This window comes from Rhipicephalus microplus, chromosome 3, assembly GCF_043290135.1.
Source record: "Rhipicephalus microplus isolate Deutch F79 chromosome 3, USDA_Rmic, whole genome shotgun sequence".
Taxonomy (NCBI): Eukaryota; Metazoa; Arthropoda; class Arachnida; order Ixodida; family Ixodidae; genus Rhipicephalus; species Rhipicephalus microplus.
In genome coordinates this window covers 220,483,361-220,507,757 of record NC_134702.1, presented here as the reverse complement: position 1 = coordinate 220,507,757, position 24,397 = coordinate 220,483,361, and the positions used below count along the sequence as shown (strand labels likewise).

General features: G+C 42.8%; 1 protein-coding gene across 1 annotated transcript; it reads right to left on the bottom strand.

Annotated features, from left to right (window-relative positions):
- Positions 1–3,635: 3,635 nt before the first annotated feature.
- On the bottom strand, positions 3,636–4,883 carry LOC142803142 (phosphate-regulating neutral endopeptidase PHEX-like). Its single transcript, XM_075888244.1, has one exon. It carries the CDS (start codon positions 4,881–4,883, stop codon positions 3,636–3,638), a length of 1,248 nt encoding a protein of 415 aa, XP_075744359.1.
- Positions 4,884–24,397: the final 19,514 nt, after the last annotated feature.

The following is a 24,397-nucleotide window of genomic DNA, read 5'->3' as shown; positions in this document are numbered from 1 at the left end:
ACCCCCATTCGCAACAACTGATGGCAGCGGTGGGATGCCATCATCAGCAACTTCCTCCTTCGACCTTTAACAACCTGCACCTAACTCGCCACAGCAGCAAAGTTACTTCGAGGTGGTCCGGGGCAGATCTCCTAGCCCTCGTCGGGGAAACTAACAGCAGCGACCTTTGGGGGGAAGGTTGCCGCCCGTCGAGATGATATCACACCCCCAGCATCTTCTCTACGACGCGATACGACGAATGATACAACGGATCGTACGACGCACGATACCAAGGACGATACGACGTCAACGACATCAACGAAAATCGAAAGCGCCAATCTAGACATTTATATAGACGGACGTCCAGTAACAGCGCTGGTAGATACTGGTGCGGACTTCTCTATTATCAGCCTTAAATCCCACACCTGTCTATCCCACACCCTCATTTGCAGCTCCATTTGTCTTCTTCTCTTGAGCGCTTTGCAATGGGCGTTCACGGGAGGCTTATAGGGCGCCCACCAACGGCGACTTGTTTAATGACAGCAGGGACACGCGCTCGCATACAAACCTGCTGTCTGAGCAGGTCGGGAGTACAGAAAGTTGTTAGGGCCATGGAAGTTTTTACAATAATGGCAGCCGTGGACCACTGAGGATGTATTCCAAGAACTGTTCGTTTCACCGCAGAATGCCAAATAACCTCCCGAGGTTATGGCCAGAAGCATCCCATCGCTTCATTTCTTTGTGCATTCTTTGCAAAACTTGCTTTAGGTGGAGTTAGCCAATGTAAATGTAGCATACAAAAGAAGGTACTAAAAAGAATACTTTGAGCCATGGGTTGTTTATGCACTACCACTCCGTTTTATGCAGCGAATGTTTTTGCTTGTATTGGCCTCATAACAAAATAATGCTTGCTTGCGATAGCAATTATATGGACACTCTCAGCTGGATTTTGCAGCCGGTGTCCCTGTGAATTACCCTTTATGTATAAGCACCTATATAAATGAAAACGCAATAAAAAATATCCCAGAAGAAGACTCCGGTGCGCGGAATGGAGCGTCAGACCTCTGAAACGTGACGTGACGTGCTTGCCACTGCGCCACAAAAGAGCACCTCCTTCAACGTTCAAACGGCAGGCTATATATATGTACCACTTACTGGTGGTGATGGGCATCGTGGGGGGAACTGTCGTGTTTTCAGCATAACCAGCAAGATGGCGCAATGAGTGCGCGTCGCCACATCGTCACGAAGAGGCGGTGCGTGCTCTTATCTACCATGCGTACTTTGTCCCGCAGAGAGGGGTCTGGCGGATGCTCACACATGCGCTTATTTTGAGGTGGGGACAAACATACGTCTTTGCTGACCTTGGGTTTTCACCGGAACGATTCTGTTGTAGTTACCTGCGCACAAAGCTCACTGCACTCGCTCCACTATCTTTGTTTGCGAATTGGCTGCGCTTCGCAGACATAGCAAAGTACCAACTGAGACGCTTAATTCGCATTCATCTGTACCTGTGAGTACGTTTTGTGCGTCGTTTGTGTGTCAGAAACGAGGGGCATGTTTTGATCTGCGGGCCATTCTGCGCGTGATCTTACAATTTGTGGCTATCATGTTCATCGCTTCCCTTTTGCGGCAAAGCTGCCACTTTTTTTCTCCACTAAAACAAAATTGACTTAGATTGAACTTTCTGTGAAGAAATTCACTATGATTCTGAGATGTATGCCCTTTTGTCCTGATTTTTATTGCCCTACCTTAGGGTGCTACAGACGTCTCAACTGAGATCAAAGCGGCGCTATTGGCAAGTTAAAGATTTTATTATAGAGATTATGCACAACAAACCGGTAAGACAAATATGTGTGTAAATAGCACGTTTCATAGAAGTTTGATGAAAGTTACTTATTATTTTATTGATGGTTTTGTTTTGTAGGAAAATTCTCGAATGCACCACAATTTACTCTTTTTTTCTACACTCGAAAGTGTAATAATTTTCAAGCTTTAATTAGCAACTGCTTCGTAATCAAAGCACGTTGCTCTAAAATGCAAAAAAGCAAGTAGTGAAAGGATGTGCGAAAAGCTCACATTATAGAGAATTTTTTCATACCTGGTTTTCCTATAGTTCACAAATTTCAAATAGTGGTCATGGGTGCAAATATTTTTGCCGCTCATATTATCTTGCAAAAATACTTGAGAGCTAATACCTATATATGTGTAAATTTCTTAAACCATTTGATTGAAATTGATTTTTGGCGAGCGCCCTTGATGTTCTAACTAGCTCTCACACAAGCTTTCCTGGTTGGGACTGTTGTCGTTTCATGACCCAGGCACTTCCATTCGTTAGCATGATCTCGCAGGGCTGAAGTGAAGATCATTCACGTGTTTGGTTTTCATGTAGATGAAATTTCACCCATTTACAGCTTTTAAATTCTGATCTCACTAGCAGTGAACGCGAACCAGAAAAGTTCCTTCATGGAGAGGAAGGAGCGCGTTACCAGCATATGTTACAACCACCAAACGTGAGTCCATTGCGTCACTGCGGAAGGAAACTAAGTTTGCTGCATTTGTATATAACAGATTAGTGCGCTTCTAACGTCCTAACTTTTCGTTACACTAGACACACCATTCAAAACAACTGACTGTAGGCGTGGTCGTAGACAATCTTGTCACCACCTACAATTGTATCTCATTCATCTCTAAAGTTGGTATGCATTTCAGTACTTTGCATTTTAGTATGCATTTTAGTACTAAAGTTGGTATGCATTTAATACTATGCAGTTTAGTACTTACCTAGGGAATGCAAACATGGTCAACTGCACTCAGAAGCAGAGCTACGAAATTTATCTTTTGATTATTTTAACATTAGGAAACACCTATTCAGCATGGGTACTATGAGCATATATTTCATGACAGTTTCTTTATTGCAAGCACAGATGCGTTAGATTCCTTCCCCGCTTTTCAAACTTGCAAAGTTTTTAAAATATGTTGAATATCTGGATAATACAAGATAGTGCGGTGGTCTCTTTCCCCTTTTATAATTAGGGCTACACTAGAAAATGTTTTGTTTTTCTTTTTATAGTCGCGAACGACGGCAGTGACAGTTTAAGCTGTCATGAGCTTCCAACTACGTCATGCCGTTGTACACAGCTGTGGCCACTGCTGTCCAATGCTATTTTTCTCATAATTCAGGCTTACGTTTATCATACTCGCATAAAATTGAACGCTTTATTAAATTGTGTATTCAATTGTGCAATAATACTTTCTGTCCTTGTCTCTTTTGTAGTTACGTCGTAACTACTCGTATCTCTTGCGCTGTTGAAATCTGTGAATTCCCAATCACCAACTAGCCCAGGCATCTGTCTGGTCTTACTAAGGTACAGTAAAAAAAAAAACCCGTACGCGTCAATCACGCATGCTTCAGATACATACGCTACACAGCTCTACAATGAAAGTAAAGAAGCCGCATTTTATTATGTGCAGTCAATTATGTAACTATTTCTCTTTGGGAAATTGTATCAACGCAATACGCAGGTCTGAAATATATTTGAAATTCTAAATAACACCCGAACATATACCAACATATGTAAATTACCATTTCGAAGAATTATAGCACAACATACCTAAAGAAAAACGTTCCTTAATTTGCACTCTCTGCCAGTGCATCACTAAAATCGTTTCCACACTTCGCAGCGTGGCCCTTGCCTCTTCCTTTTCGAGCATGAAAATGTTCTCAGAAAGGGCGGGAAATTACTCAGAGCGACATTAAGGCGCAGCTTAGCCGGAGTCATAGCTATCGTTTCCTGTAGTTTCTGACTCGAAGCGCCGGTGTTGTCACAAAAGACCCATGCGTAATTGTAGAAGAACAGCTCTCTAGCGGAGACGCGCACATGTGGTATATTGTAGTAAAGTTGCGTGGCTTTGTGTTTTATGAGCGCTTGTTCGTACAGCTGATAAAGTGGCGATAAAACAGCGTTGTCCAGAAAGTCTTGTTCCAAACGTGTGACGGTAAATCTGACTGATGCTTGCGACGATGAGTTTCCATCATTGCCATCTTCATCGCCAATCGCTCTCGTCTCGTACTGATGTCGGAGACACTGGGTGATGTTATGGTACGCCTCAATAGACTCTTCGCTCCACCATTTCTTCGGCAGCATCCGTTCGTCAAAGTGAGAGTTGCTGCGCAAAAGTGCCTGCAAATAGGCCTTTACCAAAGGCGTCAGGACGGCGGGGTAGAGCTGGTAGGGAACCGTGCTTGAGAAGGTACTCAGGAATCCCACGAGTGCGTTCGGGGCAAACACCAAGTTGTTCGTGGGCTGGTACTCACTGTCCCACGCGAAGATAGATGTCGTGTACGCATTGTCGTACGCGGCCGTCACATTCTGACCTCCGCCGTTGGCAACTGCGCCCCAGTAGAGAGACGAAGAGTATGAGAAAATTGAAAATGTGGTCTCCAGGACGCTCTTCTTGGCATTTAACGGTAACGTTGGTGTCCGGCGATAACTCTCATATTGTACGAAGTTGTCCTGCGTACCGTAAACGAATGTTGTGTCAAGTAGCTTCCGCTGAGCCGTGTTCACGTCATCATGAGAGAACCAAGAGCGCCCCGACTGCAGCATGTCGCGGAGCGTCGAACGAATGTCGTCAAAGAACGCCGCGAATTGGTCGTCGAGGTGCGTCCTGTACACGTTCGCGTATTCCCCGTTTGACGTTAACTTGGCCGCTATGCCGACGCCATAGCGATACATGCTCTCCAGCAGAGTGCCACAAGCAGCGAGTTGCGAGTCGAAATGATTGATGTTAGACCCGAGGGTGAATTCATAGAGCAGCCGGTATTCGGACGGCATAAGCGGTGACAAAGTGACGAGGGCCTTGAGGCCAACATAGTTGGCCACTGCGGTCTTGTAGTTCTGCATTTTGAAGATAGAGCTCATTCGAGTGAAGAACAAAGGATCTTCTAGGAACACGACAGTTGAAGCATTCACTAGCGTCTCTGTCTTGAATAGGAGCTTCATGTATCTCAGCCAGTCCCAGTGCGTGCTTTTTGGTAGTGCGTCCACCGACCACAGGTCATTCGATACGTACTGGACGTGTTTGCTGCCTAGATACACCAGGCTGTGCAAACTTTCTTCCAGCTTAGCTATTTGTCGGCCCGCTATAATACCGACACTTTTATTTCCGGAAATACTCAATGCGTGGACGATTATTCCTTCATACCGTTTTGATGAAGCATCTCTAGACAAAGACGCGAACCGTTCCAGGTACGTCAACGGCCTTTTGAGCGTGATTCGCGATGGAGCAGGATGGCGTGCATTTGTCAGGATAATGACTCGATAGAGTGTCTGGAGCATCAAGTGTCGATCACCGCTAGAAACTAGCGCAACTAGATCACCCTTGAACTCGAGAAATGGCCAACCAGTGAGCCCTAAAACATCAAGAATGGTGGCCCACGCTGACAAAGCTTTGCCATTTTCACTCCTATTCATGCACTTCCCGTGCAGCCACATTGCCTGAACAAGAAAGTTACTTTCAATAGGCCTCGGTTGTCTCCCCTTTATGGCGAGAAATCTTTTGAAGAACATATCCAAATCAAGAAGCAGTTGCCCAGTGCTCCATCGAGGGTATGGCTGCTGTGAGAAGCCACCTGGACTGTACCTGAAGCGAAAATAATGCATTTGGAATGAATTATTTTTTCAAGGCACTATCCTGGCTGCTTTAAGTGATTGTTCAGACTCATCAAATACGCTCAACTACTCTACGACTTCTTGTGACCACTTGAAGCAAAATAAATTTATCTAAATCTGTAAATTTTGTTAAAACAGATCAATGGACTAAAATTTGGTGAAGAAAGCGACGGACCTGTCTTTTTACCCTAAATAAATTTTTCTAGTGTTGAATTTTATTCTTTTGAGCGAGCTGAAAGTAGAAGTAACAAAAAAAAGCAGAGAAGAAGGAGCTTCTACACAAAAGTTTATATTTGTGAGTGGTATGAGGCAGCAGTGTTAGGTTGGTTTGTTTCTGTCACTTAACGATCTAAAGCACCTCCGGCTGTGAGAGGCGCCGTAGCAGAATCCTCCGTATAATTGCTTCTACGTCGAGTTCTTCAACGTGCACTGAGATCGCACAATACTTGTGTCTCCAGTGTTGCTTTTCTATTAAAATTCGACTGCCGCAGCCGGCTCAGACCAGTGTCCTTCGTGCCGAGAGTCGCTCGCCGTAACCACTAACGTGCCACGGAAGTTCATGGTACAGCTGTGAGGACAATTAGTGGCGATAGTTCTCCACTGTCAATTGAAAATGTAAGTCAATGCGAGCAAGAAATTGAGGCTGTTACTGCGCTATGTAAAACACTATTGCGGGACAATTTTTCTGTAAATTTATACATAATATAAACAATCACGAAAAAATATACACGTGGCTATGCAAGGAAACGGCGATGCAGTACGTAAAATGTCCATCTACTGCAGTCTGTTATTTTATTATGGCGCTCAAAAAAAAAAAACAAGCTGCTCATGCTGCATGCCACGTTCAATGACAGACTGCGAAACGGCAATCATTTACAATATTTTTCATTTGACCTAAAGGAATGCGGCTGGCACTGTTTTTTTTTATTTCTCGCAATACACGTGGCTTGTGAGCGCTAGCTTGCACTCTGTCATGTGTTTTGCTTGTTGCTGTCATTTCGCATACGAAGCAACAATACGCAAAACAGGTGCACGTTCATGCCGTCAAATACCTTTAAAGTGGACGAGGCTATTCAATTCATAAGACTGTATGAGTATGAAGACTGGGCTGACTCTTCATCACAAACAGAATTAGCAGTATAATGTTTAGAGGAGGTCAAAGTAATTCAAACGCATCAATTAACAAAGTTTTTTGATCGCTGTTCCTTTAGAGATCTTCTTACACGATGCATGATTCAGCCTGGTCAAGTTTATGTCATCGAGGCGCACTCTTTTTTTAAAAAATTAAGGTAGAAGTATTGAATCAATGAAATGTGATCGCTATTCTCCTTATCAACTGGCGAAAAATTTTGCACACTGACTTTACAGCAAAATTCGTCTCATTCTACGAATTCCAATAGTTCTTGGCCATCTTCTATAAAAACATTTAGAAAATGACCGAATGAATGAGCATCGAGTTAGCAGCAATGGATCTGTACACTAAAGCATGTACCAGTACTGACGAGACTATCTTGCCTGTTTCATCATCTAGCATGCATAGTTGATTACGTCAGAAGTGGCAGCGGTGCGTAATGTGCATTAGCGAATGTCTCAAGGTATCACCTTAAGAGCACTCTCACTCCTGTTTACTACCATCCACTTCCCTCACCGATAGAAAACATCAATTTACGCTGGTGCTATCGTTTAAAATGGTGAAGTTTTGTAAAGAAAGTTGTCGGGCCGATCGGCATAGATGCTCCCACCGATATTCCCAACCACGTACGTTCCGGCGTGTTTGCAGAGGTTCAGAATGTCATCACTAGGCGTCACTTGTACGTCGCTCACATTTTAGAGTGCTCCATGTTATTTTAGATCACACCGCTACTCGAGAGCTCCTATGCGACAACGGCCACTGCCTTCTCGATGAAGTCGTTCACTATCCTGCGCGGCCTTTCTTCACTTATCGCCATTTGACAGCTGCATGGCATTCACAACCAAATTCATTCACAACACGCCTCAAACGCACGCTTATCCACATGATCACTAGGATTACCTGTATTGAAAATGTGCGTTGGTGATTGTCACCTTACCATATAACTATTCACTCCCTGACAGACCGCGTTATTCAACCTATTTCTCGTACAGTGGAGACCTATTCGTATCCTGCCATTTCCTCCATTCAAGGTACACATCCTCCTTTGGCTTCTGAGCTTTGCATAGTGTCACCCGCACAATAATCACTCTCCAAGTCACCTTAACAGCCCTGTAGTGCCACACACTTTCGCAAATGTTTTCGAATGGCGATCATTGAGATGCTATTATCTTCCACACTTGATGAATGCTCCTTCACGGGCGCCCATCTTGCTGCACGGATTTTTATTTAAAGCCAAGGAGCCGTTATTATAGGCAGTACCGCCACCCTTTGGCTAAATAAATAAAATTTTAAGTTGGCTCGTTGCTATATTTACTAAAAACCAGTAAAACAACTACCAGTCACACAAGACGCACTTCCCTTAGATGCTAACTACGATGGTCTAGTAGTTATGGTCCTCGATTGCTGACCCACAAGTAGCACAATCGTATACCAGCCGTGATGGCCGCATTTTTGGTGCAGGCAGAAATACTCGTGGCTTGTATAGTACGCGATGTGAGCGCACGTTAAAGAACACCAAGAGGTCGAATTTTTCTCAGACCTCCTCTACGGCACCTTTTATAATCATATTGCAGTTTTATAACATGAGGACCCAATATGTATCATTTTTATTTTTACTTCCTTAACAGTTTCGATACCCTTTAACTCACCTTACAATTAAAATTTCCAGTTTCAGTAAACCCTTACGGCGTGATACCGAGCTTTGAAATAGTTGAAATAGTGCAATGACACAATTTTCTGCAATCATGGAGGGATAACATGTACCTCACGGACCAGCAGCGAACCCATTTGCATCTTTTTTTTTTATTTTGCCGAGACGTCTGAAAAAATTTTTTGTCACGGTAACCCTCCTCCTTTGTGTTACTCCTCATTTACCGTGATACCGCATATAACTGCTACTTTTTACTGAAGCGATCACCAGTTGTGCCTGCTTGTGTTTTATGCGTATCCCGTTGTTTGCGCACAGTTTGATACTCTCCTCATCGACTTCAGTGTTCAGGAAATGTTGGCAAGAAGTGCAATATTACGGAGTCGGAATGTTTGGTTCAACGATACGTCCCCTTACGACATTCTTGACTTACGAGACTTCTCTATCTGTGGTCCCAACTTCGCACAGAGACCAAGTAATGAGCTTTAGCAACATACACTCGCTCTAAATCTGCCATTGAAATTTGAAACTAGTAGCTTGGGCAACCATGTGGTACACCTCTTGCAGCCGTGACCTCGCATGAGCGTGGAATATGCCGGGGAGCGAAGACAAAATGCTTAATCCGGTTGCTTTAAATCGTGTGAACTGTGTGGGGCGAGGCTTTTGCTTAGCTGTCTGATATACCTTACTGCAACCTTGAAAAACAGTTTGCAGTATAGTGACCGACAGACAAATCCAAGTATTTAGATACATACTTCCCCGCAGTGTGCCTCTTGAGGCTAGGATAATGCAAAAGGGCCATAATTCACACATACAACTCGTTTGAAAGATAGGAAGTAAACTACACCACATTCATGATTGAACATATATTGAATTTGAAAGATGAAAATTTGTCGTATGGAAGTATTCATTTGTCATTACTCATAAGTAGACAAAACATTTTACCTTGAAATTTTCCTATCAGCAGCGAACAATACAAAGAAAATTTCTCAGAACTCTGCCAAGATTTGTCGCTGTTTTGTGGGCATTTTCCGCTGCATGTATAGTTGACTAACACTACACTGTCGTATAGTAGAAAACCCAAACAAATCGACAAAAAAATCATTGTAGCCATTAAAAAAAAACGTCGTCCTTGTAACACTATGCATTGTTTATGGTCTTGTAATTGCTCATAAGGAAAGCATGGCGTCTTTTTTCCGGCTACTTCTTTAGAACAGCATATGCATAAGTGATATTTGGTTACAAGTACCTCCCTTGTTTTCAACCTGGCAACCTTGCCAATCAGGTCTGGCGTAATCATGCAATATCCCACACACACTCGAAATTTTCCCATACCCTATAGAACATTTTAAATATGACGCTCGAATCTCTTGATACGTGCCACGCCTTATAAATGCCAGTTTTGTCTGCATCTTACCGAAAGCCCCCGCATGCATGTTCGTAGAAATCCTCACACGGGCTGGCCTTGCTGTAGCTGGGACGGAACAAGTAGTCGCGATTCCACAAGCATAGGTGTGAGACGCACTCGTGCGAGTCGCCAGGCGTAAGCGGGTGCTTCGGCTGCAGGCCAGCATGTGCACGGAAGCGACCCTGCGGAGAGTTTTCGTTTGACATAGTTTACGACTTGGCGAGAGCAGTACCGAATAATTCATGCCGGAAGCTTATGGGCCAATGCGCTTAGGTTCTGTCAAACTACGGTGGAGCCCAAAGAAAGGGTAGTTTCTGGAAGCGGGCATGGCCACATTTATTGAAGCTTGAATTTGGTACCATTTCAGCACGCAAACAGGTTCACTGACACGGAAACTCTGAAACGGAGATCTGAGATTTTATTATTTTTCCTTCTCACCCTTTCCCCACGACCGTCTGATACAATAGCGGCCGTGCACATTTTTTTATATATTTTGAAAACTGGCGCCACTGCAACGTGTGTTTGCAGCTGCTCGTAACACGATCACCAGTATTACGGCTTTACCAGCCCGGTGCGATGTTACATCGGTTCCAAAAGCAGTTGCCACACTCAGGACCTTCGTTAGTGACAGCATTCTACTGATGCTTCTTCCTACCGGCACTTCTAGGATGAGTAATCCACAACGCCTTAGGGCATGGGACTGCTGTGAGTGCGGCACTAGTCTACGAAAATCTAAGGCATGCACTTCGATGTAATGGCAGATTTTTTCTCACGATAACTTATGTTGATGCTATTACAGTTTAGGCCATGATTTTCAGGCCCAAAGACGGAGGTGTGCTCAGTGGAGCTTAAAAGATGCCTATACGATGATTTATTTCTCACTTGTTTTTAGAGTGACTGCTCCTCTAATTACGCCTTCCTGCGTCAGAGGAAAAAAAAAACCGTGTGGCCAATTTCATAATAGGCCTTTGTTTCTCACATGTGCAGAAAAACAGTGGGTGTGGTTTTTAATTGGTACTGGCTGTACTTTGAGGCAGGTGCAGCAGCGCCGGCGTTCTGTTGACAATTTTGAAGTGCTATGAGTAGGGAGTATTCCCGCAGTGTATTTCACGTAGAGAATGAAATGCTGAATGCAAATAGGAATGCGGGATTATAATGCCTGGGTAGGAAAGGGTGTTCAAGCCTAGCTATTTGAGGATAAGCTCAGAGCTTGGATACGCAAAGAGGTACGCACATGTTCTTAAAACGTGTGTAGTTAGTGTTAGATAGAAAAAAGGCATAGAATACGACATCATACCAATTGTTGACGCTAAATTCTAGTCAATGCAGCCTCATAGACGACATTTCGATGCGAATATGACCCCATTAAAAACTAAGTGAGGTGTATGTTTACGCTGCTCTATCAAAAAGCCCATCGTTTGTTTCCAGCTTGGGTAAGCTAATTAGGGTATCGGAAGTTCATTAATGAGTCAACATAACTATGCACGCAACCACTCCTTGACCATAGCCAAGTGCTTTACGGACATATAGGCTTCGAGGACGGCAAGGTAGATTTCGACAATGTGCTGCTGCCTTCAGGCTATGTGTGTGCATTGTACGAAATAAACAGTTGTTATAAGGAATCTTCATTAAAAAAAAAAACTATAAAAACACTTTTCTTTACACTGAACTGTACGTCAGGATCAGAATTAAGTAGCAGTGTATGAAATCAGTGGCTGTGCAAGCCCGACTGAACGCAACTGACATCAGCTCAGTCTTTGTGCGCTGTTGGGAGATTCAACAGCGTGCGAAACGCACCAACTTCCTGAAAGTGGTCAAAGATTCGCGCCCAATATTTCATTTACATGCACGCAGTATAGTTCAAATAGCTTCATACGGATCGCATGTTATATGCAATGGTTATCGTCCCACTTTTCGGTATAAATAGTAATTCATTAATAATATGCATTTGTTCGCTGACACAAACTGCTTTGCGATATGGTTGCATAAAGAAATGCCATTTAAGACCCGCACCGACTCGGGAAGAGCTCTTCGTGTAATGATGCCTAACAATATTTATGGATTGAAACGATTTATTTGAAAGACAATAACGCCAAAGCGTCATTGTCTTCCTTAGGCGTTATTGAGTGTAAGTTCTCATTATATAATGTCTTAAAACAAAAAAGCCCTTAAATATACAGTTTTGTGCACATTACAGTTGCTTAGAATATTATTTCTAAAGTATAAAGAGTATTCAAGCATAATTTGAACTTACTGTCGGTGTCCCTTCATCTCTGACCTTGAGCTAATGAGTGATTGTCACGCAGTCAAGTTTTAGATGAAATAAATGCTAAATACTCTCGTTAAGCAGGCTTTGAATTCGCAGGAAGCTTTTTTGTAAATTGGTCTTTGTCTGTACTACTGAGGCACTAGAAAATGCATAAATTATGCGACTCATTATTAGCCGAGACTCTTGTAACTTCCATTCATTTCATATTTGCAGGTCCCCCCGGCACTTTCTAGTTCGGGAACTCCGAATGCACAATTATAGGTATATCTTGTATTTTATTTCATATTTCGAGTAAACATTGGTGTATAAGGACGTTAAAAAGTACAATGTATTGATTATTTTTTCATGCGCTGATATTCCCATCTGTGAAAACACATAACATAACGGACTCCACTTGTTTTATTTCATACCATTATGGCATGATTTATATTTTTATTGCTTCATAACAGTGGCCATCTTTTCTCATCCTACATAAAGTATAATTTCTTTGTTTAACTGTGGCTTTGTTATAAATTCCCAATCATCTTCTTTTCATGCTGTGTATTTTAGTGCTTTTCATGCACTTATGTCACTAGGAAACATTCAAAATAAGTTGGCTCCATAAAACCGTCTATACATACGCCACATAAAAAGACAACAAGCACCAACATCAAACTACAAATGCAGCCACAAATAAGAAGTCACTATCTCTGCAGCATGTCGTGGTTCACACAGCTCATACATTCAACCGACACGAACGTTTCGCGCCGAATATTGCAGCTCCAGAGCATGGTACTCGTCGAAGCTGGAGGCTACAGGCGTCAGTCAGGTTGTTGTTATGTGGAAACGACTCATGAAGCACATACAGGCGTCGTAATAGCTGAATTTCCTGGAAAATTTCATGCAAAGTGCTTGAAGCATATAAAGAGTCAGCTGTGTTTTGTCGGAAGAGTCATGCCTTTACTGGGGATCAAAAATATCAATGTAGCAACCACGACAATTTGCGCTGCAATGGCAGCCACGCCTTGCGCAGTGTTTCCAGTGCGGTTTCTTAGCGGGACATTATGAGATGGAAGCACGAGTATTCAAGGATATACGTTCACAGGCTAAGAGTGAACAAGTTGGCACTGTATTAATTTATACTTGATGCAACAAGTTCAAAAAAAAAAACAGAGAGGCATCTTCCTTTCACGTAGACTAGGCGGAAGTGAGGCTTGGTGTTGGCATGGCTAACAAACTGCTTTTGATTTCCTTCATACTTTTCGGTCTTACTTTTTTTCTGTTTGCGCAGCTTTTGTAACGTAAGCGTTCACTTTTATTATGGGTAGCAGTTTTTCCGGAAGGCTGTTTGCGGGGTGAAGTGGCATGGGTTATTCCATGTCCTTACTAGCGTTCGTCAGCCACTAGACAGCGGTTTTCATTTACCTAGTTACGCCAAAAGGCAGGACTATCAGGTGGCCATGGAAACTCGGGTTATGTAATCAATATTAGAGAAACGGGAATTTTCGGGTTCAACCGCCGGGTTGTAACAGTTATGGTTCTCGGCTGACGACCCACAGGTCACCAGTTCGATTTCACCCTCGGTGGTTGTATTTCGATAGAAGCGAAATGCCCAAGCACTATGTGAAGTGAGTGCGCATTATCAAGAGCCAATCCCTACAGTGTTCCTCATGTTTATATCGTGTTTATGGGAATAAAAACCCGAGATAATAATATTAAAACATGTCTGACATCTAAAATTCCTGATGTGATCGTTCCGTGCTGTCAAGAAAATTGCTTTCCGCCTGCTGACGTGAAATTATTTAATGAAGCACTCAAACCAAATGTATTGCATTATAATACTTTTTTCGTGTCATTGGTGGAACGCATTTGTATGTTTCGGTTAATTTGGCACTCTGGAAACATGGGCAAATGGCCTAGTGTTGAAGGCGCTTGCTTGTCTACCAGACTGACCCAGACAAAAGCCCCAGCGCGGGAAGAAAATTTATCTAGTTCTATTTATGATTTCTTTCGTGCGCGCAAGTTCAGCGAAAGAATGATTTTGGGGTCAGTGCTGTTTCGTATTTTCTACTCTATTTGAATTTATGGGACAGCGCCATCGCAAGCTTCACAGGTGAGTAAATGCCAGCTTCACTTGAGTATCAATGAGATTAAAAAAATACTTGAATACGTCCGTTTTTATCAGCAATTCAGCCGCATTCATATTTCTGACGCAATTTACCTTGTTTGGGCGTGTTCACATGCCGTACGTAAACCAAGAAGCCAACTAATGAGCATACATGAGACGTATTCACATATTCAGTTACGCCTCATAAGGATGTGTCGCTGGGCGAGTTGGTAATATTCCATTATTTGTATATTTCTGTTCTGTATTTTTTCACCACGTTTATTACTGGTTCCCTTACATGTGACGCGCTAACGTTCTGATGCAATGGCCATTCTGTAAAACAGGCCATTAGTGGACATTCAGCGCCATCATCATGGATACGATGAAGATGCGGCACAATTAGTAAAACGTCAATATGACTTTCACGTCGACGGAAGGAAGACTGCCGAGTTGACAAAAGAAAACAGAACATATGTAAGGCACATAACACAGTTCACGCACGTGCACGGGAAAGTCCAGTGTACTCAACATTCATCTGCACCTCGTGGCATAGGCACAAGAGGCAGTGACCAGCTAAATAAAATTTGCAATTTAACTTCAGCGCTTTAGTTAGTGAAGTATGATGCACTTTTTGAGACATCATGGCGTCCTAGCATGAGACACACGTAGAAGTCACTAGAATTTTATGACGTCTAGGCTAGACTATTTGTTAGATGTCTGCTAGCCATGAAAACGTATACGTGTGACATCCCTTACACGTAGCAGTACATGTCGGAAATCGGCCATTGAATAGATATTCCACTTTTTTTTTTTCAAAAGTGCGCACGGTCATCGTAACATGGTCTTAAGGCCCTACGAACAGCTTGTTTTAGCCTAGACTAGAATGTGACTCTGTGCTTTTATTAATTTTTCAAGGCCCTTTTCTTCTAATCCTGCTATTATATGTCATGTAACGACAAAATAAGACATTCGATCTAAAGTTTACAAGAGTGAATGCAGTAGACAAGAGATATTTCTTTATTCTTTTCGCCCTTGCGTCGCGAATTCAGGACACTAGACCAAATTTTTTCGTTTCACCTCCTATACACAACCGAAACTGACCCACGAGTGTTGAAGATTGGGCGAGTTTTTCGTCGTACTTGAACTGGTATAGTGCATTACGGGGAAGAAGAAACGGCCGAGCAGACCGACACAAGAGGACAGAGCACTCTGTCCTCTTGTGTGAATAGCGCTCTGTCCTCTTGTGTCGGTCTGCTCGGCCGTTTCTTCTTCCCCGTAATGCGCTATACCAGTTCAAGTACGAAACCGACCCTTTTTGGAGAGATAAACAGAATCAACCGAAGGCTCAGGCAGGCATGAAGTTGTTCACTGTGGGGTGCATGGTTATGAAAATGCATAATGTTGCAGAAAAGATATGTAACCTTTATTTGTTTCAATTTATTTCTCACTTTGTTTTACCTGAGGACTGTCAGTGTCAACTTACATGTATAATGGGATTACGACAACGCCACCAGTAGTGGCATACCTCATGTCCTTATCACATGCTATTCAGCAGAAAGCACACATGCTGTCACGTACAACGGCAAACGTCACAACTAGCAATGTGTGCTAATGCTTCATTTGTGCAACAAACTTCTTGCGTTACGAAAGTGGGCTGCCAGTGGAAATTATGAAGACCACATTTCAATAATAACAATAAATATTGCAGTTTTATGGGCTCCAAGAATGGTAGTATCATGAGCCACAGACAGAGTTTTTTCCGGTGGACTAGTTTCTTTGATAGACACAGCCAAATAAACCCAACAGCCGGTTTTGTACACTGTAGCTGTGTAGCTCTGGAAAAAGTTTCACCACATCTGTTTCCTTAGAGTTACGTAAGCTTAAGCACACGTATGTTAGTTTTTTTTTTTCATTTCAGCTCTACTTATCGCTGGACGATAACTATATAGAGCTAGGGTGCATAGCTCTCATTGGCTCGACATTGTTTACGTGGTACTGACGCATAAATATGAGGCACGCGATAGAATATCTGCACTAGAAATGAGTAGAAAACAACGCACTAGAAAACAACGCACGCAGATAAGCCTCGACTACTACTCGTTTTTATTACTCTGTCTCTTAATTGGAAAAAAAATCCTTTCTAATTTATCTAGTCTCTGAGAGCACCATTGCGTAGTTTATTCAATTTAACTCGACCGCGTTAGGCATGCAACCCATGATTAGAACATGTCCACTTACTTCAATGTGTTCAGTGTCATTAATAAGGAGGGTGGTGCTGAAACGCATCTGCAAGGTCGCCAGGGCAAGCGCCACGAGTAAGAGGACAGCGAGACTGGCGGCCAAGGGGAGACAAACGCAGCGCCACCGTAACTGCTGCTGCAGACCCGGCAGCCTCTGAGGAGCTCCTATTGCGCCAGGGTGCCTCATGGCGCCTATAGGGTGTCCTTGTTCTTAGTCAACAGCCCATACCCACTACAGGTATGGGCGTTTTAAAGAAGGGATAAGAGAAAAAAGAAGGTCCCAACCACAAAACTCGAGGAACAAACGTATAATAATCAATATAAAAAATACAGCGTACACAAGGAAAGAATAAAATTTTTAACAGCGATGCTTTTCAAGCTGTCGCCAAGTTGGGCTCGTCCGTATAAACCTCCTCTCTTAGAGTGTGTTCTATCATCAATATTTCACACGTGTCATCGTGTGCATTTTGTTGCCATCTATCATTTTTCATTCATTGTTGCTGTTAGGCATTGTATATTCATCGACAATTTTTTTGTGTGGCATTGTTTGTATCTAAGTTGTGCATAGACTTGTATATATTATTCCACAATGCTCCATTGCACCTGTAAGGTATTTTGAATAAATAAATAAATAAATAAAAAATAATGAAATAAATAAAAAAATAAGTAAATAATAGTGTACACATGCCTCAGAAATAGGGCAAGGCCCACTAGCACGCGCAGCATGTGCAAGTGTCAAACTGAACGGACACGTGTAAGTGACATAGAGAGAAGAAATTTTTGGTAAGAGAGATATATAAATTATATGAAAATGATACAAAGAAAAAGGAAGACAAAATGTATCTGACACGGAGGAGATCAAAACATAAAAAGAGAGGAATAAAGAAAGGGATCGTTGAGCTTCGCCTTCGATAGTTCAAGGCTATAGCGATAACCAGCCCCGAAAACTCCACAAGGCTATCTCTAGTGTGTTTTTCCCGTTCACACCAGGGCGGGAATCGAGACACGGTTTCTGGCGTATAAGGCCGGTCTGGCTATACGGCCATGTTATGGTGTCATACGGACTGTTGTGTTTTCGCAATACCCGGACTGGCGTGTTAGGGTTAAACCCGGACTGATGTTTTTAAAGACGATAGCCCTTCTTGCTGCCCTTTGACGCAAAACTTTTCGTCTGTCTGTCTGTCTGTCTGTCTGTCTGTCTGTCTGTCTGTCTGTCTGTCTTTCTGTCTGTCTGTCTGTCTGTCTGTCTGTCTTTCTGTCGGTCTGTCTGTCTGTCTGTACCTTTGTCTGTTTGTCCACTCCTAATAGTTCCGAGTACTTTGACCGGCACCACCCCATATCCCAAATGGCCGACCCCATCCGCACCGCCCACCAATGTTGCTCAAGATTCAGTGGTCATACTTCTGCAAATTTCAATTAAAAAAGCAATCATTGCACATATCTGAGCCACCATAACAACACGTATATATCCTGTATGGGCGTCTCTCACTAGAAAGGTATACGTAATTATTTATGCTGAAATACGTGGCGCAAGATTGACAAAGAGAAAAAAAACCTTTGTCACAAACCTCTTTGTCAACCTTGCGCCACGTATTTCAGCCTAATATGTACCAACTAGCCCAACATAACGTACTGATAATTATTTAAATGTAGCGTTTATCACGCTGCACAGACCATTCAACGCTTGCAAGAAAAGGTGAGTGTTTCTAACGCTTTGCTCAGACGACACAGGGTTGGCACCTACCGGTCATCTTGCGTTCTACACCTTATCACCTCTGAGACGGGCGCGCACACCCGTCTCAGAGCCACGCGCTTCATTTTCAAGAGAAAGGGCCCGATGGCGCTCATGTCTCAAGTGTGACGTGACTTGTGGCGCTCGTTCGCCACCGCTGCATGCTCGAGGCACTCTAACGCAGCACCTACAGAATATCATTCACCAATTTTCTTGCACAGAACAACAAATAAATGTGCTGTCCACTCTTTCCACACACAAGACTATCGTCTTTCGACGACATTTGCCAATTAACATGCAGATACGGGGCCAAATTTTTGATAAGAGCCAGGCCGGTGTGTTTTTGAATCATGGGTCCTGGTATAGTCTTACTTTTTATGTGAATAAATGCATTGTTGTTAAAATATGCATCTTTACGTGCCAATGGGCAAAAACAGCACGCTTTCACACTAGCGTAGGAGTGAAAATCGCTTCTCTATTTTTTATGTATTTCTTCCCAGGTTGGTCTTTAGGTTTACCTGCTTCTCTTCTTTTATCAAAAGTTTTGGGGCAGCACTGCAGGCCATGGGAAATATGAACAATTCATTATAGCAAGCATAAAAGCAAGGAAGGCTCCCCCCCCCCCCCCCCCGGAAATTCGTCCCGTCGTCCAGTAAGGAAACAAAAGTACAATATAAATAACCATGAACAGCTACCAAACGAACTTTACTATAAAACCACGGCAATTCTCGCCGATAAATTCAACGTCCAACCCTTGAATAAACATCGCAACAGAAACACCACTCTCATACACATGGAGCGTCAGCGAAAACACTGCTCGTACAGGAAAGAAAACTTCCGAGTGACTCACGAGCCGACGACCACATGGCCTCTACATACTACCAAACACCATCCACGGAAGGAGACAGCCGAAGGCACTCTACACACGGAGGGTTCATAAAAGAGAACTTTAGTACGGAATGCAATGGCTTTGACGACTCAATAACCCATTCAACTCCACTCGCGCATATGCGAACCCCACGCCATTTTCTCGCTGCCTTTCCTTTCAGACAACCGCCCGCGTGGCGGAAACAGTAAACAATGTAAACAATTTGTGCGGTTGTGACACCCACCTGTTGAAAGAGTGTTTATGCGGCTCTCCAGTTATTCGTCTATTTTGCGCCGAGGGAAGCGCCTTAGTTTGCGACCTTGCTCATCACTCTCAGGAAAGTAATCAGACAACCACTGTTGTTACTTATCTCATTGTACGTGACGTACCATGTGGTTCGCGTTATTTCTATTAAAAATAGCAGCCTGTCTCCTTTTGCGGTGGCTGAAACTTCAAGGGAAGTATAAAAATTTCGGTAAAGTGGGTTGTTCAACACCTACAAAACTTCGCCCGCAACACGGTTTTACTCATTTACCACAACGAATTATGACAAAGAGCGACAGAAGCAATCGATCACCGTCGTGCGCTGGAACAGGGGAGCCACTCCAGCATAGCGCCAGTTAATGTATTGCTTCTTGTTCTCAAGCGTTCCTTCTGTCGTATCAGTGCTCGTTGGATGCACTCTATCGTATTGACACTGGTAAATGACGAACGTTGTCGTAGCTTAAGCATGTGTTGGTTCAGTTCTGCAGCCGTGCAAGGCACTTCGCTCAGACGTTTTCTATATCATATTTACAAAAACAGCAATGTTGCAATCGTTGACTTCAGAAAGAACAAGCAGTGATTTAGACGTGGCATTTGTAATCAAAACAAATTGAAACAGAGCTGCTGTGGATTCTCAACTAAATCTTTCCATTGTTTCGCTTGGTTCTCTGAATGGTTACACTTCTCGAGGCACGTGGCTCATTCCTCCTCCATGTCCTTAGCTGGCTGCCTCCATTCGATCTCGCTCCGACGACCAACCCCATCGCAATTTCTGTCTCTTCGACGCACGTTTATTCAGTCCCGGCTGGTTTTTGCCATCGCCGCCACCACCACCGTCAATTCATTGATTGATATGTGGGCTTTGTCGTCCCGAAACCACCATATTATTATGAGAGACGCCGTAGTGGAGGGCTCCGGAAATTACGCCAACCTGGGGCTCATTAGCATGCGCCCAAATCTGAGCACATGGGCCTACACCAACCATTTCCACCTTCATTGGAAATGCAGCCGGGATTTGACCCCGCGACCTGCGGGTCAGCATCCGGGTACCTTAGCCACTACGCCACCGCGACGGGGCACCCGTCAATCAAACACACACACACACACACACACACACACACACACACACACACACATATATATATATATATATATATATATATATATATATATATATATATATATATATATATATATATATATATATATATATATATATATATATATATATATATATATATATGATATCTAACAGACAATAATACCAAGGAATGTATAGAAGTTATTAGAACTAATGTAATGTAAATAAGAAGAAAGAATAGTAGGTTAAAAATACCTTGCCGTGAGCAAGAATCAAACCTACGACCTTTGAATAACGGGTTCGATGCTCTACCACTGAGCTATCATGGCGGCTATTCCGCAGTCACTTTATTGGGTTTATATGTGTATTTAAACGTGGAGTGTCAGTCAGCGCCACCTGTAGCCGTGGCGGCGAGTGCGGCACACTCTCTTTATGAGCCTGTATGACGTCACGTAGCGCGTAAATATATTACGAGCTAGCAGCTGACCAATATTCCCTCGTGTACAACATAACGGCACCAAGTCTGCCCGTACGATACCCTCGTTAATGAATAAGGGAAAGAAGTGTATACCAAAGGGCTCGCTTTACCGTGTTTTGACACAATAATGAGATCTAACAAAAAATAATGACATGGAATGAATAGGGAAAGTTATTAGAGCCAATGTAATGTAAATAGGAAGAAAGAAAAGTGGGTACAAAAATAACTTGCCGTGAAAAATAACTTGCCCTGAAAGTCACCCACTTTTCAAAGGCACTAGGCTAGCCAGAAAAGAGATTTTAAACGTATGCACACAATACGTGGACCATGTAATGAAGAATTTTACTCCGCCGGTCACATGCAGAAGTTAGACGTCGTAGTAGCCGATTTCTCATCGGTTCTCCCTGTAAACACTACTGGCATCCCCAGGGGGGAAGTAGTCAATGTCCTTATGACTTAATCGACGCACTGAGGCGGCAACCACAACTACACACTCTTCGCTTTCATAATCCTTTGGTCTTGTCTCATAGGTATCTTACGTAGAAGAACAGCGTGTCAGTAACAGTTGACATGTGAGCAGTTGTTCACGTACACGAGATACTCTATGAAAGCCACGAGAAAACCAAAACAAAACAAGGCCAGTCTTGCTAACAGAGCCGCAAAAGTGAATGTTTCACTGCTAAGTAAAGATGTACAAGATATATGTAATTTTGAGCTGTTAACTTTGCTTTTTAATTGAACGTCCAAGAGATGTAGACAATGAATACAGCAGTAACAAACGTTAAAGCACTACCAATAATTCATTACCTTGTTGCATTTTCATAACGGGTTCCAGTTTCGAACGAAATCACAACTTGCTAATCAACCAACGAAGCGCGAAGGATTGTAACTGTTCTCACAAGGTTTGTGGCTATTTCTTCTAGTAATAATTTAGGTCGCGAATATCACGCCAGTGCCTCGTTCAAGTGCAATGCACTGCAATGATGCATGCAGAAAGGAATCTTTACGGAAAGGGGAGACGAGCTCATAGGAAAAGTTTAATGACTTTCAATATATCAGTCGATTGACTCTCTGGTGCGTACCTTAAGAATTCAGTTGTGTGCTTTTAATGTCAATAAAAGCCGTATTGACCACTGTCATTCTTGTGCGTACTCACAAGTTATTGTCCAGTTAACGTAAAATACAACTGACATGAACAGTCATTTCATTCTCTGATGTATTACTTCACAATTTTTATATTGTATTTGTGATTTCACTCAAATACTTATTTGTCACCGTCATTCTGATGACTCCTTATAAGTGACTAGATTGCGAGCATGAAACGTCTTCTTCGCAATAACCTTCGGCCAGGCCGGCGCATTATGGTCAACGACATTGATAACAGTCCTGAAACAGATCGATCATCTTACAATACAACAATTTTCGTATGTCGGAGTGACAGTACAGGATCACATTTTAACAGAACCTGATCGCGTGCTTGTTCGTTGATACGTGTTTGGAAAAGCAATACACAGATGTGCATGCATGCACCTTCTGCAGTTCTTGTGCTGTAGAAAAATATTTATAAACAAAAAAAAATGATTTCAATAATTTATTGACTGAAAAACATGCATAGGCTGAATGAAAGGAAAAATTGGTGCACACCTGTGATATTTTCCACTCGTTTAATTTCGCTTCTGAGTATTGACGACGAACTACATTTGATGTACAGTTTCCCTGAAGGGAACACATGTATGTGTACCCATGTAGGTGTCATCATCATCATCATCAGCCTGACTACGTCCACTGCAGGACAAAGGCCTCTCCCATGTTCCGCCAGTTAACGAGGTCCTGTGCTTGCTGCTGCCAATTTATACCCGCAAACTTCTTTCTTTATCACCCTACCATGTAGGTGTATCCTGCCCAAAAGATTGGAATAAAGTACACGAGTTACGAGGAAAACCGAAGAAATCCTACAATACTTTAATTTATTCCACAGCCAATGCATTGAGAATTGTTAGATTCACCAAGGGTTCGGTTGAATTGTTCCATTACTCCATTAGTTTAGGTATGGTAGGCACTTGTGTTGCGGTGAACGACGCGGCATTCTCGCAGCAGTGCTGTGATAGCGTCTAAGAGGAATACACTACCACGATCACTTAACAACTCTAGAGGAACTCCATGACAAATTATGAGATTGTGTAGGATGCAAATTGCAATGTATTTGGCTGTAGATGAAAGAAGGGGTGAAGCTTTGGCGTACCACGTGAGGGGGTTGACGGAAACGATGATCCAACGGTTACCACTGCAGTGCTGGGAAGGAAACCGTAGATATCAAGGTCGACGCGGTCGAATAGCTAAGAGGGGTATGGCAAACATAACAAGGTGCTGGTGGCGTGTTGAGGGGGAGCCCTGCGTCTCTGGCACATGGAAAGGCCTGAACACACTGCTGAACAAAGTGATACATACCACGCTAATATTAGCGGAGCCTGATGCGTGGGAATCTCTTCAGGAAACCTGCATTGCCATTCCCCTCACTGATCCTTCTCAGTGAGACTGCCTGATTTTACTCAGGTTTTTGAAGCTTAGCTCTTGGCGATTAATTTAGCTCTTCGAAAACTTCCGTCCAATCAAAACAACGCAGTCATAATGATGGATTCCCTTTCAGTTTGTGCAGCTCTGATGGCTTCTGAGAACTCTCAAATTCTAAGGACATTCATAAAATTGGTACCACCGCAGTTGAAGCTCCTGAGGTTACTGTGGGTTTCAGGACACTGTATATTAGGATTAAATGAACTGGCTGATGACTTAGCACGAGCCGCGCTTGATGGCGCAGTTTTACCCGTACTGCCGGAAGTTGTATATATTGCAGCAATAAGATATCGAAGATCAGCAATCTGCACTGATATAATAGAAAAAGTATGTACCTGGACAGAATATAACCACCTCAAGTTTTCATGGCGACTCCACTGGAGTAAGTGCAGAAAGCTCGAAGTTCTAATTACTAAATTTCAGTCGTGTCCCCCCACCCCCCGACCTGTATCTATACAGAGCTGGTCAGACGATATCAACCCTCTGTTCATTCTGCGGAGAAATGGAATCAATTGAGCATTATTTTTTTGTTTTGCCGCCGATGCGCTATACTAAGAAAAAGACTTCTAGTTGTTCTATTTCTAAATATAGGCGTTGCATTGACGGCGGAAACTGCACTAAACAACTGTGTTGCCTCAGTTTTGGGACATTGCCACAATGATGCTTTCAACGCCATTTGCGCTTATATTCAGACATCCGAACGCATCCCATTGTGATCTTCAATCAAATATATATTACTTGGTATCTAAAAAAATTCTAAATCGTGAGGTGAAGTAAACGCAGCTGCGTGCTAATCAGAACACCTGAAATCTCGAAATTTCTCGAATTGACTTTCTAAGTTTTTTCGTTTGATCTCTTTTTATGTGGTTTTTCTTAAATTAGGTACTATGTAATACAAATTCATTTTTACACATGGTTTTAATGCTCACAGAAAAAAATGCACCACGCTTTCTTGGCCAATCCCCCTGC